Here is a 17,716-nt window from a genome sequence, read left to right as displayed (position 1 = left end):
AGTTTTATTCAAACACAGTCATGCCCATTTGTTTACATTGTTTATGGTTGCTTTCCTGCTACAATAACAAAGGTGGTGAGTAATTGCAACCAAGACCACATGGCCTCAAAGCCTAAAATATTTTCTACCTGGACCTTTGCAGAAAATGTTTGTAAAATCACCAAGGGAATGGGTGTAGATAAGTAGGAAGAAGACACAAAGATATATACTTGAAGTACTTCTCTAAGGAGGAGTAAGAGGGGAAGAGGTGAGAGAGTGGAGGTGAGACCAAGGAGTAGACAGTGAGATAGGAGGAAATCCAGGAGAGGTTGTTATTCTAGAAGCTACTTGAAACAAAAATCTATCAAAGGAAGACATGATCAATGATGTGAAATGTTCTGAGGACCAGGAACTGGCCACTGGATTTAACAAAATAGAAGTTATTGGTCTCCTGGATGAAGCAAGTTCCTGTGGAGTGTAAAAGCATGATTCCAGGGAGTCCAGGAGACAATGAAAGAAGTGGAGTTAGAGACAGCAAATACAGAAATTTTGTTATAAATGGAAGCAGAGAAATGGGGCCTAAGTCATTGGAGGAAGAATCATAAAGAGAGATTCCGGTCCCGCCACGATGAGGCATCCTTTATATGCTAATGAGAACCACGGCACAAAAGGCTAAACACTGACAGTGAAAAAAAGATGGAATAATTTTTGGAGGAATCTCTTTGATCTGGGGAGAGATGGCAGGTCCAGCGCATGCATGGAGAAGTTGGCCTTGGGCTCACAGTTCATTCATATAGTGAGGAAGGGGAAGCACAGGTTGTTTGAACAGGTGTAGACCAGTGGGTGGACGGGGTGGGAGCTTGTGGAGATTCTCTTCTGGTTGCATCTATGTTCTTCGATGAATGTGGCAGCAGGGACGTCTGCTCAAAGTGAGGTTTTAAAAGAAAGTGGCAGAATTTTTGAGAAAGAAGAGCAAGCATGAAAAAATGTATAGAAGGTTGTGAGAGTGAACGGGTTTCGGAAATGCAGCAGGTTTGCTGGAGGGTGGTTCAGACCACTGGAGGTTAGTGGTCATGGCTTCTAAGCGAAAGCAGCCAACATCATTTGTTTTCCCCTGTCTGTGTTCGGGGCTTGATGGGGGAGAGACAGAAGGGAGAGTTTGTTTTAACCGGGACTGGAGTTTTGTCAGATGAGTAAGATAAAGAAGTGAGGAATAAGGAAGTTGGAAAAAAATCAAAGGCAAGCTTTTACTCTGATTAGATTTTTACTTTACTTTTGATGATAATTGCATTCCTCAACACTTTTCTTGTTTTCTTGTTTTTTTTGAAAAAATATCTCCTCAGGTTTCTCAGCAGAAAGTTGCCCCAGGAGAAGGCCTGTAACTGTGTAGTTTTCTTCCCCAGCTTTATTGAAATATAACTGGCATATTACATTGGGCAAATTTAAGGTGTTGTGTTGATCTGATATACTTATATATTGCAAAATGATTAGGTTCGCTCACCTAATAGGTTGGCTAACACCTCCATCACGTCACATGATTCCACCATTTCTTTTCTGCGATGAGAACATTAAAGATCTTCTCTCTTAGCAATTTTGAAGCATAGAATACAGTATTATTAACTTTAGTCACCATGTTGTACATTAGATCCCCAGAACTTACTCATCTTATAACTGGAAGCTTGTACTCTTTGACCAACACTGTGCAGTTTTATATAGTAGTAATTTAAGTTTTCATCTTTACAGTAAGTGTATTGTCTCATAAGCTTAACTAGTTATTTCTAAAGGTTATTCTGTATGCATTGTAGATTATCTGGTTCAGTCCAGTTTCAAGTATTAGAGGTCCCTTACTTTATTGTAACTCACATATGCAGGACTTTTTCATGTAGCCTGTTCCTTTTCTGATGTCCAAATCAGCACCGAGTCAGGCTTGCTAATTCTGAAAAATTATGACTGAGGAAGTTACATAGCATTTGAGGAAATATATTTATAGTAAAGTCATAGTCATGAACTACTAGCAGGAAATTATAATATTTTTTGAGGTTGCAAACAGGAAAAGTTTGTTTCAATAGACCCTTTGTCCCAAAAAAGGGAGTTTATAGACCTGAAATATCTAAGGGTGTCTGTCTTGCCTACACATGGGGATGCTAGTGTCTGCCAAAAGAGATGGTAACTTCCATTTCACAAGTATGTTTGGAAAGAAGGTTTTTACAGTGCTGTTGTAAATAAGTTTCAAAATCTAAAGTACATTGAAAATATTAAAAGATAACACCATTATGAGTTGTTACTTTGCCATTTATTCTCTTTCAACAGCTTTATAAAAAGCTCAATACTCATGTTGCCTTAATTGGGATAGAAATCTGGAATGACAAGGATAAGATAAAGATATCCCCCAATGCAAGCCTCACCTTGGAAAATTTTGCTAAATGGAGGGAGGGTGTCCTCCTAAGAAGAAAGCGTCATGATGTGGCTCAGTTACTCACGTATGTAGAGATTTTCCCCTTTGTATGTTCTGTGGTATTTGCCATAGACATTTTTCAAAGCCTTGGCAAAGCAAATGGTATCTCAGGTTACAGGTTTACACATAGAGCGTTAAAAGTTTAAAAAGTATTCATTTGGATCTTATGTTGCATGTGCTCTTACTTTTGTTCCAACGATTTCTTTTTCTTTTTTTTTTTAAGAGAGAGGCTAGTAAGTGAGCAATGATTCATAACAAGCTTGTTTGTTTTGATTGTGTATAACAGAAAGGAAAGGCGGGTTTAGATAATGGCAAGAGGGATTTAGATTCAATGTTTTAAAAGAATGGATTAGCTGTACGCACCAATCAGGACAAACTTCTAGGACTGAAGGAAAATTGAACATGATATTCTAATCCCATGCTTCTACCATCCTGACAAAATGACTAATTAGTGACTAATTTAAAAAATAGGGGAAATAAATCCAACAGCTATAAATGACACAAGACTGCTAAGCATATGCCTCAAGACAGTTCTGCCAGATGGTTTGCAGCTGGAATCAGACTGCAACAAAGAGTGACTTAAAATTACTTGAGTTTCACTACCTAAGAAAACAGTGGGTGTCATGGGAAATAAGTGGACTAGGTCCTGTCAGAATTAATTAATATTCTGTGCTGGTTGTCTGTGACTGCATGATGCATCAGCCCGCAACTTCCAGACTTAAAATAAGTCTTCTTCATTTATATGTCTAGTGCCTTGCCTGGGGTGCCGGTTGGTCATCTCTTTGCATATACAGCTTTTCATGCGGCTAACTTGGACTTCCTCCAATATGGCAGTCTCAGGTTTCTGGATATCTTAACAAGGTGACTAGCTTTCCCCAGAAGAAGCATTCTAAGAGGCCCAGGAGAAAACTTCAAGGCTTGTTATGACTCAGTCTTAGAAATCACACATCACTTCTGGTGTATTCTATTGGTCAAGAACAAGTCATAGACCTATCCAGTTTTAGGGAAGGTGCTACACAGGATATGAATACCACAAGGCTGGCTCATTGGGTTATCTCTGAAGGCTAGCTGCCACAGTTCCTTAATTTGGAAAGATGAGTTCCAGACTCAGGGGCCCACCACAAGACATAGCTCATTTTGGGGAGTGGTTTGGTGATTTTCCAGGGTCTCGAAGGTAGTGAGTAGTAAGGGAATTCAACTCTTACCAGACTGGTCCCAGGACAAAGCTAAAATGGTAGTTGAATCCAGTATTGTGAAGTAATAGGGTAGAGAAATATAAATTATAGACAAGATGACAGATGTATAGATAAAAAATAGTAATCTAATATCAAGAGTAGATTTCCTGAATAGACCAGAATAAACAAGATAAAAGAACTAAAAAGATAAGGATGGAAGGAAATAATTGCCCTTTCATGTGTAAATTGAAAGCCTTACCATTTACCTGACAAATTAACAAAATATACCTATACCTGGGCATAACCGGGTATGAATCTTAGAGTCCAAATATACTCTATCCACTGAAAAGAGAAACCAAAATAGGTAATCCCATAATGGAGGAAGATTTTATTTTTTATAAATGAGCTAGTAGTAAGAATTAAATCCACAAAAATGTAGACTTAAGTATAAATAATTTCACAATATAATTTTAAAAGAGAATATAAGTGCCATAAATCTTTAAAATATCATGTATGATACAAAATATCATTACAGAATAACAGATATTGAAATCTCCATAGGGAATGGAAAGTGGCAGGAAGTTCTCTGATTTCCTCATTTTTCATGGCAAAATGTGTACTTGCCATTCTTTATGTTGATAAGTGGAAAAATATAGGTTCAACTTTTTATGTAAATGCACCTACTATGGGAATTTTTAAAATGATGCATACTTGCAAATTTCTAGACGCAAACCGGGGTCAGATTCTTAACAGACAATAATAACAGAATAATAATAACAAAAAAAGCACATGGAATTATTAAAAATTGAAAGAAAAAATGAAACAAAACCAAAATAGAAATTAAAATTACTAAAGACCAAATATATCATCTACGTAAATAAATGCAAGTGGTTCAGATGTCACTCCGATAGGACAAATATTGCAAATGCATAAATGCTTCAATAACACAAATACTTATAGAATGAGCCCAAACGTAAATCAAGCTACAGCTAAAACAGTGCTAAAATAAAAGTAAACATATATAAAAATACATGAGGAGAATATAAATTAAGGTGAAACATGTTTCATCCTAATTTATATATTTATATAAATTTATACATACATATGTATATTATAAAGCAAAACATTTGTTAGAAAAAAAATCCCCCTTTATTTCCTGACAAGAAATGAATTCCACAATGAAAACTATAAGAATCATGAATAAGAGATATAAAATATTAAAGTGATTACTCCCAGATGCTTGGATTTAGGTGGTATGAAAACCATTGTATTTAAAAAAATGCCTTCTGCAAACTCGCTGAAGGAAATATTTGAGTGATGATTCGCAATGTGAGTTTCTCTGTTAAATAGTAAGGGTTCTGGATGAATTGTCTATAGAAAATATACTTAGAGTCATAAGCTTTATCAATTTCTCTCTTTTTCGCAGGGCAAGTGAATTTTCTGGAACAACTGTGGGCCTTGCTTTCATGTCTACAATGTGCTCTCCGTATCATTCTGTTGGCATTGTTCAGGTTTGTTTAAACTGTTGGTTCTACAGCTCAAGCCTGTCAAATGCTGTTCTGCTGCATCTGTTGAGAAGGTCATGTAGTTTTTCTCCTTTGGTCCTTTGGCATGGTAAAAAACAGTGACTGAATTTCAAATGTTGAATCAATCTTGCATATCCAGTATAAACCCAACATGGTCATAATGTATTATTTGTATATATTGCTGGAGTCAACATGGTAACATATGTTGAGGATTTTTGCATCCATATTCATGAGGGATATTAGTCTGTAGTTATCTTATCCTGTAATGTGTTTTTCAGGTTTTGTTATTAGAGCAAGTATCAGGGTGAAGGATGTGCTCCCAACTCTTCGATTTTCTGGAATATTTGAGTAAAGTTAGTATTATTCCTTCCTGAAATGTTTGGTATAATTCACTAGTAAAACCATATGGGTCTGGCATGTTTTTGTGGAAAAGTTTTAAACTACATTTTCAGTTTCCTCAATAGATATTGGACTTCTCAGGTTATTTATCTCTTCTTGAGTGAGCGTTGGTAGTTTGTGTCTTCAAGGAAAGTTATCCATTTAAGTTGGCATATATTTGTTGATGATATTCCATTACTATCCTTTTAATATCTGTAGGATTTGTAGTTATTTTCCCTCTATCATTCATGATATTAGTAATTTGTGGGGGGTTTTTTCCCCATTATCAGTCTGGCCAAAGGTATATCAATTTTATTGATCTCAAGGAAACAGTTTTTGCTTTACTGAGGCTTTCCTAGTTTCAATTTCATTGATTTCCGCTCTTGTCTTGATTATTGATTTTTTTCTGCATTCTCTGCATTTAATTTGTTACTCTTTTTCTAGTTACTTAAGGAAGAATTTTAGATTGTGAATTTGAGGGTTTTCTTCTTTTCACATATAATCATTTAATGCTATAAATTTCCCACTATGCACTGCTTTAGCTGCATCCAAGTTTTTTGGATACATGTGGTTTCATTTTCATTAAGTTAAAAATATTTGCTAATCTTTTTAATAAATTTATTTATTCATTTATTTATTTATTTTTGGCTGCGTTGGGTCTTTGTTGCTGCGTGCAGCCTTTCTGTAGTTGCAGCGAGCAGGGGCTACTCTTCATTGTGGTGCGCGGGCTTCTCATTGCAGTGGCTTATCTTTGTTGCGGAGCACAGGCCCTAGGCTCACGGGCTTCAGTAGTTGTGACACTCAGGCTCAGTAGTTGCAGCACACGGGCTTAGTTGCTCTGCCATATGTGGGATCTTCCTGGACCAGGGATTGAACCCGTGTCCCCTGCATTGGCAGGCGGATTCTTAACCACTGCACCACCAGGGAAGTCCCCTTAATTTCTTTTTGACTCATGTATTATGTAGATGTGTATTGTAATAGTTTTCATTATTGACTTTTTAGTTTAATTCTGTTATTCTGTCATGGTCTGTGTATTCATTTGTTAGGGCTGCCATAACAAAATACTATCGCCTGTGTGGTTTAAACAACAGAAATTTATTTTCTCACAGTTCTGGAGGCTGGAAATCCAAGATCAAGGTGTCAGTAGCTTTAGGTGACAAGGTATCTGAGGCCTGTCTCCTTGGCTTGATGATGACTGCCTTTTTGCTGTGCCCTCATGTGGCCGTTTTTCTGTGCACACTTATCCCTGGTGTCTCTTCCTCTTCTCATAAGGACATCAGTCTTATTGTATTAGGGCCCCACCCTTATGACCTCATCTAACCTAATTATCCCTTTGACGATTCTATCTCCAAATACAGACATGTTAGGAGTTAGGGCTTCAACATATGAATTAGTGGGCAGGACACAATTTAGTTCATAATAGTCTGGGAATATACTTTGTAGAATTTTGATATTTTAAATTTTTTTGAGGTTTGTTCTTGGTCATTGCCCCATATGAACTTCAAAAAGAATGTGTCCTGTTGTTGGAGTGTTCTGTAATTGTCAATTATGTCAGGTTGACTTATAGTGTTCAGTTCTTTTGAATCGTTTATGGAGAGAGTGTTTAAGTATCCAAGCGGAACTGTAGATGTGTCTGTTTCTTCTTTCAGTTCTATAAGTTTCACTTCATGTATTTTGAAGCTCTATTGTAAAGTGAATACACAGAGTTGTCATGTCTTGTTGGAGAACTGATCCATTTATCATATTATGTCCCTCTATTTCCCTGAGATATTCCTATTCTGAAGTCTACTTTGTCCAAATTCAGTATAATCACTCCAATACTTTGTGGCTATAGTGTACTTGATACAACCTCTTCCTTACTTTTATTTTTAGCATATGTATTTCTTTACATTTAAAGAAGGTTTCTGCTAGACAGTATATACATGGATTTTATTTTTTATCTAATCTGACAATCTCTGTCTTTTATTTGGTATGTTTAAATAATTTATATGTAATATCATTATTCATATTGTTGGATTAAAATCTTTCATTTTGCTAGATGTTTCCTATGCCATCTCTTCTATTTTTTCTGCCTTTTTAGGATTGAGTGTATAAAAAAAATTTCGTTTATCTCCATTATTAGCTTTTTATTGATTTGTTTCTTTTTAATGGTTACCCTGGGGTTTATTATACATCTCTGCTTGTATGTTTTACCTTGAAATGGTATTAACTGGTTCACATATAGTATAAGGACTTTACAAGGGAACACCTCTAATTACTCCCTTCCATCCTTTGTGCTATTTTTATCAAATGTTTAACTTCGCATATACTACAAATACAATATACATTGTTACTAATTTTTCTTTAAAAGTCATCTTGCTGTGCAATTTAAAATGAGAAAAAATTAGTTTTCCGTTTATCTTATCTTTACTGGTGCTTATTTTGGTTACATTCCCAACGTTCTTCCTTTCTTTGCAGAGAGAAAATTTCTATCTGGCATAATATATTTTTTCTTCCATAAGAATTTTTAAAAAATATTTCTTATAAGACAAGTCTCCTGTCCATGAATTCTTTCCATTTTTTTAAGAAGATGACCTTATCTCTCTTTCATTCTTGTATATATATTTCACTGGGTTGACAATTCTGGGTGGATAGTGTTTTTCTTTCAGCACTTTTAGTGATCTCACTGTCTGCTGGAGTTCCTAACGAGAAATCTGCTGTAAACTTTATCTTTGTTCCTCTCTAATGTGTGTGGGTGGGTTTTTTTTTTCTGATTTTAAGATTTTTCCTTTGTCCTTAATTTCTTCGATTATAATTATAATTATGTTATAACTAAGGAGATTTTGTGGGGAGAGGTGATTTATCCTACTTAGTGTTCCTTTGTCCTGGGGCTTGGTATTTGTGATTAATTTTGGAAAATTTTAGGCCATTATGTCTTCAAATATTTCCTCTCTTCCATTCTCATCCTTTTTACTTTCTGGGATTTCAATTACATATAAGTAATTGAACATACATGTATGATCATTCCATATTACCCCACAAAACTTGTATCTCCATGTTCGTTTCATTTTGTTTGGTTTTTCCTTTTTATCATTTTTTTCAATTCGTGTTACCATTTGGGTAATTTCTGTTGAAACATTAAATCCACTGATTCTTTCCTCAGCTATTCCGGATCTACTGTTAAGCCTATGGAAGGCATTATTCATCTCTGTTACTGTCTTTTTCAATTCTAGTGTTTCCATTTGATTCTCTCTTATGGTGTCCAACTCTCTTCTGAAATTTTCCATCCAGTCTTATATGATATTCATTTTTTCCACTGAAGCTTTTAACATATTAATCGTAGTTATTTTAAAGTGCCTCTCTGATAGCACTAATAATCTGAGTCTGGTTCTGTTGATCAGCAAGGTATTGTTTTTTCTTGTTTTTTTGGGGGGGGGGAATGCCTTATTACTTTTTGTTGAAAGTTAGGCATCTCGTGAAAGGCAATAGTCTGAGGTAAATAATTTTTTTTTTGGCTTGGAAATGATCCCTTCTTTCCTTCTTCTAGGACTTCAGTGTGAAGATTGGAATCAATCTAGCAGGAGTTGAGCTGGGTTCGGGATTTTTTGATTGGTATGGACATCCTCAGTGCATCACAGATGTTAAATTCCTTTCACATTATTTTGTGTTTAGAATGAAGGATGGTTTGCCAGAGTTTTTCTCACTGTGTGTTCCACACTCATCTTTAGGGCTTTACTGCACCTCACAGGGAGTCTCTTTAAGCTGTTATCCATCTCCCATCAATAGGTTGTTGTTACTTGTTACTGGATGATTGTTGGACGTTTGGTGGGAGGAGGGCATTTCCTTTTGTTCTCATTAAGCTCAGTCTTAGGCAAGTCCTGCATCTCTTAGTTTCTGGCATGGGTCCTTCTAATGATTCTGGTCCACTGCCAGATGGTAGAGACCTCTAGTGACGTAAACCCAGCAGGCATTCCTGCCCCTTCTGCCTCTCCCCTCCAGTGGTAGAGGTGTTTTGCTTTTGGGTTTTTTATTTCCCTTTCTTTTTCTTTTTCTTTTTCACAGTTGCACTGAGACTTCACCAGTGCGTTAAGGGTGGCAAGATTTGTTGCCCTTCTCTTAGAAGTTTAAGACCTTAGTTAGGGCTAGGACTAGAGTAAGCCAAGTGAGGCACTTAGCTCACCCTGGTGCTGGTCACGTTTGCTCCATTACAGGGATAAGGGAGAAGGATTGTGAAGGGGTTTCATGCCTTTGCTACTGCTGTTCTGCTCCCCCAGGTCAACACCATGATGGAGGATTTCCCAGAACTCTGACTTAGTGACGTCATGTGGAGAAAAATCTGTGAATAGGTGGGAATTTCTCTAATTTCTGAATTCCTCACATTTTGCATATTCTCTTGCTATTCCACAATCAACATTTATCAGTTTTTTGGGGTTTTTTTTTTTTTTTGGTGTTTCCACCACACTTTTTTTTTAAAATAGATCTTTATTGGAGTATAACTGCTTCACAATACTGTTTTAGTTTCTGTTGTACATCAAAGTGTACAACAGAATCAGCCACATACATACATATGTCCCCATATCCCCTCCCTCTTGAGCCTCCCTCCCACCCTCCCTATCCCACCCCTCTAGGTCATCGCAAAGCACCGAGCTGATCCCTGTGCTATGCTGCTGCTTCCCACTAGGTGACAGTTTTACATTTGGTAGTGTATGTATGTCGATGCTACTCTCACTTCACATCAGTTTTTAATGTTTTGTATGAGTTATTACTGGCATCTGGTAGTGTCTGCCCCAGGTAAACAGAAGTTCACGTCCAGCTCTCCCACTAGGTGCCAGCCTGTCTTTCCTTAGATTTCAGCTTTGTTGCCTTGTGACCTCAGCTCTAGGATTGGTTCTAGAAAATTGTGAATCTGACTACAATAAGTTTGGGTGGGATGCTCTGTCCAGCTTTCTATTATCTGGTGATGAGAAACAGGGGTCAGGGAATTCTCATCTGACTTTGTCTAATTTCAGTTTTCATCAGGCCCTGGGTCTCAGCAGCTAGGCTTTCTCAGTGATCCTGCGTCCTTTCAATGGCAGCAAAACTCTGCTTTCTGACTTTTGCAGATCATTCCTGGAAGAGAGTTTCCTGGCCCTCCTGCACTGGCAGAAAACCTCACTTGATATCAATATAGGATCCTAGGCTCAGGATTTTTGTCTGCCCCTCTCTCAGGAGTAGAGGTTTTTGTAGTTTGTGTGTGTGTGTGTGTGTGTGTGTGTGTGTGTGTGTGTGTGTGTGTGTGTGTGTGTTAAACTCATGCCCTATCTGTAACAGGTCGGCAGTTCTGCTATAGATTGTTGCCACTTCTCCCGTCAGTGAATATGTATATATCTCTCCAATATATCTTATGAGTCTGGGTTTATGATAGGCTTCCTATCATAAACGGAGGAAGTAAAATATGTATTTTAAAACTTGAAAGTGCCTACCATAAAATTGGAAGAGAAACTAGCCCACTTAAAGCAATAGTTAATAATATATGATAGTAACATCCATAAGATGTTATGGAAAAAACCTGAACAAACTTTCTGGCCAACCCAACAGACTTAACACTGCAGTAGGAATCCAGAGGAGAGGATTGTAGATGAAGAGTAATGTGGTCAGGAAAAGTTGCACTAAAACGAACCTCAGAGCTTGGATTGGATTTAAGGGGAAGAGAGGATGGAGGTAATACCAGTAGAAAAAAACCATTTAAGTTATGAAAATAATTATTTAAAGGAAGGTACCGTAAATTTGAATGAACCTCAAATAAGGCAATCTGGAAAGTGTCTATTTAAACACATTTCTTTTTTTCTTAAATTGTTTGGTTTTTGTCCCCACTGAAGACTCTCCATCTTAATAGATAGTAAGGTTACCAGGTTCACCTCAACAGGATGAAACAATATTGTGAGTGGTAGGTATTAACTTCCTGTCTCACATATGTGTTCCTTGTTTGCCAGCCTTGTACTGTGCCTGATGGACTTCTCTATTTTGTTCTTTGAAATGAAGTACATAAGGGAATCAGTTTTCTGTGGGTGGGTGTTATTGGCATATTCCTGTATCCCTACTGGGAAATTACAACCAGCAATAATTCTTTAGTGTTGTTTTATTGCTTCTGGATAACTCGGATGTCCTGGTCCAACACCTTTAATCAGAAACAATCTGGTAATGAAGTTGGCTACTCGCTGAACTTCATGCAGTAAGGGAAGTCTGGAGTTGACTGATGTCTAGTCTTGGCAGTAGTAGATTTGAAAAAGGTACCAGTGGTTCTAAAGTTCTAGGTTCATGAGCACTTCTAGATCCCTATGAACTAAATACATTAAAGACCTCCAATTATTGATAAATTGGAAAGAATTTGAAAAACAAACCAAATGTGAGGGGGGGAGGTAAATCAGTTTTTAAAAATTCTAATTTCTTATTATTGTTGAAAAAAAGGTCATTATCCGTCATGGCAGGAAATAACAAAAATCTTCATTATAGGGACCCATTGACAAGAACAGAGAGTAGGCTGTATGCCTTGTGATGGGGATTCAGTACCAAAGGGGTGTGTGTGTTGGGGGGAGAGACAGCAAGAGATACAGAGACAGAGAGACAAAAGTGCAGAGAAAGTCAGGGTGAGAGACAGGAGAGAAGGGAAGAGAAGGAGAGAGGGGAAGAGATGGGTAAGCTGAGGAAACTGAAGCTAAAATCAGACTCTCTACTCTACTTGACTACAGTGAAAATACTTAATTATGTCCTGAGTGATAATTCAATTTGCAAACCAGAGTATCTGTCTCCCTATTCTCATCCTCAGGACCACAGTCACAACATGCTTAGCACTGCAGGGACCATGGCCCATGAAATGGGCCATAACTTCGGAATGTTTCATGACACCTATGCTTGCAAGTGCCCTTCTACAGTATGTGTGATGGACAGAGCACTAAGGTGAGCCTTTCTGGGAAGATGCTATTTATCTGTGTTTTGGATTCACTCTGGGCTGTCATCTTCAATGACATGTTCAAACTTTCAAATTATTAAATAGCAGTATCAGGACAAAATCATGGATGTGTATCTATACCAAACTACCTTGTACCTCATCTATGTGTAATGTTTTTCATTAACTGAGACATAGTTTAAACATACTATCTCTTTGCTGTTGGGGTGATATGTCACTTTATCCTCATCTTAGCTACACAAGATCTGGGTTCATAAAATCATTAGCATTTATCACATTTTCAGTGAATTCAGATTGGGTGGTGGTAATGGAGAAGTTTTAGAAGAAAACTGTAATTAAAGAAGAATGGGGCTTCCCTGGTGGTGCAGTGGTTGAGAGTCCGCCTGCCGATGCAGGGGACATGGGTTCGTGACCCGGTCTGGGAAGATCCCACATGCCGCAGAGCGGCTAGGCCCATGAGCCATGGCCGCTGAGCCTGCGCGTCCGGAGCCTGTGCTCTGCAACGGGAGAGGCCACAACAGTGAGAGGCCCATGTACTGCAAAAAAAAAAAAAAAAAGAAGTAAACTCAAAATGGTTTAAAGACCTAAAGGTAAGGCTGGATACTATAAAACTCTGAGAGGAAAACATAGGCAGAACACTCTTTGACATAAACCACAGCAAGATCTTTTTCAATCCACCTCCTAGAGTAATGAAAATAATAACAAAAGTAAACAAATGGGACCTAATTAAACTTAAAAGGTTTTGCACAGCAAAGGAAACCATAAGCAAAACAAAAAGACAACCCTCAGAATGGGAGAAAATATATGCAAACAAAGCAACCAACAAGGGATTAATCTCCAAAAATATACAAACAGCTCATGTAGCTCAATATCAAAAAAACAAACAAACCAATCAAAAAATGAGAAGATCTAAATAGACATTTTTCCAAAGAAGACACAGATGACTAAAAAGCACATGAGAAGATGCTCAACATCATTAATTATTAGAGAAATGTAAATCAAAACTACAATGAGGTATCAACTCACATGGGTCAGAATGGCCATCACCAAAAACTCTACAAACAATAAATGCTGGAGAGGGTGTGGAGAAAAGGGAACCCACCTATACTGTTCGTGGGAATGTAAATTGGTGCAGCCACAATGGAGAACAGTATGGAGGTTCCTTAAAAAACTAAAAATAGAGTTACCATATAATCCCACTCCTGGGCATATATCCAGAGAAAACCATAATTCGAAAAGATACATGCAACCCCAATGTTTATTGCAGCATTATTTACAATAGCCAGGACATGGAAGCAACCTAAATGTCCATCAACAGAGGAATGGATAAAGAAGATGTGGTACATATATACAAAGGAATATTACTCAGCCATAAGAAAGAATGAAATAATGCCATTTGCAGCAACATGGATGGACCTAGAGATTGTCATACAGAGTGAACTGTCAGACAAAGACAAATATATGATACCACTTATATGTGGAATCTTAAAAAAGGGTACAAATGAACTTAGCTACAAAACAGAAATAGATACAGATGTAGAAAACAAACTAATGGTTACCAGGGTGTAAAGGGGGGAGCAGATAAATTGGGAGACTGGGATTGACATATACACACTACTAGATATAAAATAGATAATAAGGACCTACTGTATCACACAAGGAACTCTATTAAATACTCTGTAATGGCCTATATGGGAAAATAATCTAAAAAAGAGTGGATTTATGTATATGTATAACTGATTCACTTTGCTGTATATGCGAAACTAATACAACATTGTAAAGCAAATATACTCTAATAAAATTTTTTTTCAAAAAAGAAGAATGTTCTCATAGGAAGATGACCAGAGTCTTTGAAAAGAGATTACACATTCCTGCCACACCTTAGGCAAAACTGCCCTGGAATTTTATTTTTAAGGACCCCACAGTCCCTTTTATGTGTTCATTTCCTCTTTTTGTATTTCCCTCTCCCAGCTCATTCAAGCTAGGGTTAGTCTCCCATGCCCTTCCACAAAGTAGCATATGGCTGCATGCCAGTTACATATCTTATGCTATCTCTCACGTATATTACTGTAGTTTAAAATTTTTTTTTAATTTTAAGTATAGTTGATTTACAATGTGTTAATTTTTTCTGTACAGCAAAGTGACTCAGATAGGTAGGCATATATATTCTTTTTCATATTCTTTTCCATTATGGTTTGTCACAGGGTATTGAATATAGTTCCCTGTGCTGTACAGTAGGACCTTGTTGTTTATCCATCTTATGTATAATAGTTTGCCTCTGCTAATCCCAAACTCCCATTCCTTCCCTCCCCCGCAACCCCCTGGGCTACTGCTTTTTTTTTTTTTTTTTCTCGTTACGCGGGCCTCTCACTGTTGTGGCCTCTCCCGTTGCGGAGCACAGGCTCCAGACGCGCAGGCTCAGCAGCCATGGCTCACGGGCCCAGCCGCTCCGTGGCATGTGGGATCTTCCCGAACCGGGGCACAAACCCGTGTCCCCTGCATCGGCAGGTGGACTGTCAACCACTGCGCCACCAGGGAAGCCCGGCTACTGCTTTTTTAACCTCATTGTTATTTGTGGAATGAAGAGAGGCTGTCAATAGAAATCCCTCTGAAGGAAAATGAATTCTTAAACATGTAAATAAATATAATTTTAGTGCCTTTAAGACTTCAAAACCAAGACGACCGAAGGCTGAATTAGATTATCTGGATAAATTAGAACGATTTTTAGTTTATTAAATAGCAGCCTGGATGTTCTGTTTTAAGATGTGACCATACTTGCTTTGTTCATTAAGCTGGAGGTGTTTATACCTGCCCGGGTGGGCTACTTCAGGAGCAAAAATAAGAGCTCATGATTTAGCAGTTGGTGAGTGTCTTCCCTTTGATCTTTTGGGTCACGTTTTGAGTGTATCACACCCAATGTCTGATATTTCCCCCTATCTGCTCAGCGTGACTGTATTCCATTTTCTTTTTCCTTACCTTTACAGCTTCTATATACCTACAGACTTCAGTTCTTGCAGCCGTGTCAGCTATGAAAAATTCTTGGAAGATAAATTATCCAATTGCCTCTTTAACGTTCCGCTCCCTACAGATATCATATCCACCCCAATCTGTGGGAACCAGCTATTAGAAATGGGAGAAGACTGTGACTGTGGGACCCCCGAGGTACCACCAAGTTCCTTCTAAAATGATCTACTTTGTTTTTCAATTGCTGAGAGATAAACTATCAACGTGAGGTTCACTAAAAAAATCACACTTCTTGTAATTTTGTAAATGTTTGTTTGTAGACATTTGTTAGGCCAACTTTGGGACTCAGGACATTTTACCATTCGAAGTGCCTGGCTTGGTCCCATCCTCTTGACAGGGCAGCCAGGATTCTGAATGGGACCTTTGCCCCCATCTTATTAATACCTAATGCGAGTACCAGGCCAAGCTCTCAGGGGGTTGGCCTTTCAGTACTTCAAAATAGGATTACACATTTATCCCTTCTGTGAGAAAAAGGAATCTTTCCCAGGTGATGTTTGTTTGAATAAGGGCAAGAGTTTTTGGGGTTTTTTTTGCGGTACGCGGGCCTCTCACTGTTGTGGCCTCTCCCGTTGCGGAGCACAGGCTCTGGACACGCAGGCTCAGCGGCCATGGCTCACGGGCCCAGCCGCTCCGCGGCATGTGGGATCTTCCCGGACCCGGGCACGAACCCGCGTCCCCTGCATCGGCAGGCGGACTCTCAACAACTGCGCCACCAGGGAAGCCCAGGGCAAGAGTTTTAACCCTAAAAATTGGTAACTGTAAATATCTCACTCTGAGGTTCCCAAAGTAGGAGTTTCCCCAAAGCCTTGTGCAGATGCCTAATTTCTCAGAAGCAAGGTGGGGAGAACAAGACAAAGTATACTGCTTTACAGAGAGCTGAATTAAATGTCAAACTTGAATAAAGAACTATATTTTTAGATTTTCAGTACATGCTCTAGAGATTAAGTTTACTGCTGGATAGATACAAAATTGATGAGCTGAACTAATTATGTTCTGTAACAATTTAGAGGAATTTGATTTTCAAAAACTGTCCCTTTCTTTTGTTTTCTCTCCTATTTCACCAAAAATAGACCATGTTCAGTATTACTATGGGAGATGGGGGAACTAGAAAAGATATTCAAATAAAAAAATGATGTAAGTAGAATTAAGATAAACTCAGTATTTCTAACATTAAACTTTTTTTTTTTTTTTAGTTTTCCCCCAAATCATTTTCAGACTGTATCAAAGAAAGGTCTGTGTGATGAATAAATTGTATTATGAATTGTGCCAAAATGAGACCAAAAAGTAATCTTGCATTTGCATTTGTTTCTGGTATTTCTTAGGAATGTACCAACGTTTGCTGTGATGCAAAAACATGTAAAATCAAAGCAAATTTTCAGTGTGTGGTAGGGGAATGCTGTGAAAAATGCCAGGTAAGATTATTATTTTATCTATCTTAATAATTATGATTACTTTGTTTTTTCTGTATTAAAATCTTAGGGATTATGTTAAATGAAATAGGCAAAGTAATATTTTTCTGTCTATAAAATAATGTTACCTACCATCTATCAAGTCCTCACTGAGTACTTTGCAAAGATGGGCTCTTTAATCCTCCAACAGCCCTTTGAAGTATATATTATCATTTAATTTTGTTTTCGAGCAGAGTCTCAGAACAGATAATGTACAAAATAATACAGCCACTAAATGGCAGAATCCAAGTATGATCAGTTCCAAAACCAATGCTTTGTTATTCCCACCTGCTATTTCTTCTGATGCCGTGTGACCCTCTTGGACCAAATCCAGTAATTGCTTGCATATCCCTTTTGTTGGCAAAAAATTAATCAGCCGATCTAAGAAAGAAATGGAAAATTTTATTCTAGCCAAACTGAGGATTATAACCGGGGAAGAGCATCTCAGAAAGCTCTGAAAACTGTTGAGCCAGTTAGAAGTCAAAGCACAGTTGTGTAAGTTTTTTGAGACAGAGGGCTGTACGTTAAATGGCATATTATTGATAATTTACACAATCCATATCTAAGCATCACCATGGCCCCTTACAAGATCAAGAAGGAACGTTATCTTTTAAGGAGTTGTCTTGTTGGTGCTGGGAGTATGTTGGTCTTTATGGTTGAGCAGGTATTTCTCCTGATGGGGGAGGTCTGGTCAATGCCTAATGCACAGTGCACGGTATGGGGAGAGAGGAGGTCAGAGGGAGTGACAATTTCTTATGTTTAAATTTTCCTTGTCTTGCCATAAAATATGAATTTTATTTCACACT

General features: G+C 37.8%; 1 protein-coding gene and 1 long non-coding RNA gene across 10 annotated transcripts in view; one reads left to right on the top strand and one right to left on the bottom strand.

Annotated features, from left to right (window-relative positions):
- ADAM28 (ADAM metallopeptidase domain 28) overlaps positions 1-17,716 on the top strand; it is a 356,867-nt gene that overhangs the window by 319,686 nt on the left and 19,465 nt on the right. For all 8 annotated transcript variants that reach the window (XM_079927363.1, XM_079927366.1, XM_079927364.1 and 5 more), the window contains 5 exons: positions 2,290-2,459; positions 5,036-5,120; positions 12,298-12,428; positions 15,423-15,600; positions 16,785-16,874. In XM_079927363.1, the coding sequence (XP_079783489.1) occupies positions 2,290-2,459; positions 5,036-5,120; positions 12,298-12,428; positions 15,423-15,600; positions 16,785-16,874 (654 nt within the window). The remainder of the gene's footprint in view (positions 1-2,289; positions 2,460-5,035; positions 5,121-12,297; positions 12,429-15,422; positions 15,601-16,784; positions 16,875-17,716) is intronic.
- LOC307189356 overlaps positions 16,937-17,716 on the bottom strand; it is a 273,604-nt gene continuing 272,824 nt past the window's right edge. For both annotated transcript variants that reach the window (XR_013829163.1, XR_013829164.1), the window contains one exon: positions 16,937-17,291. This is a non-coding gene — a long non-coding RNA (uncharacterized lncRNA). The remainder of the gene's footprint in view (positions 17,292-17,716) is intronic.

The sequence above is a fragment of the Stenella coeruleoalba genome, assembly GCF_951394435.1.
Source record: "Stenella coeruleoalba genome assembly, chromosome: 7".
NCBI classification, from domain to species: Eukaryota; Metazoa; Chordata; class Mammalia; order Artiodactyla; family Delphinidae; genus Stenella; species Stenella coeruleoalba.
Note: the sequence above shows the minus strand (reverse complement) of the source record. Positions and strands in the feature narration are given on the sequence as shown.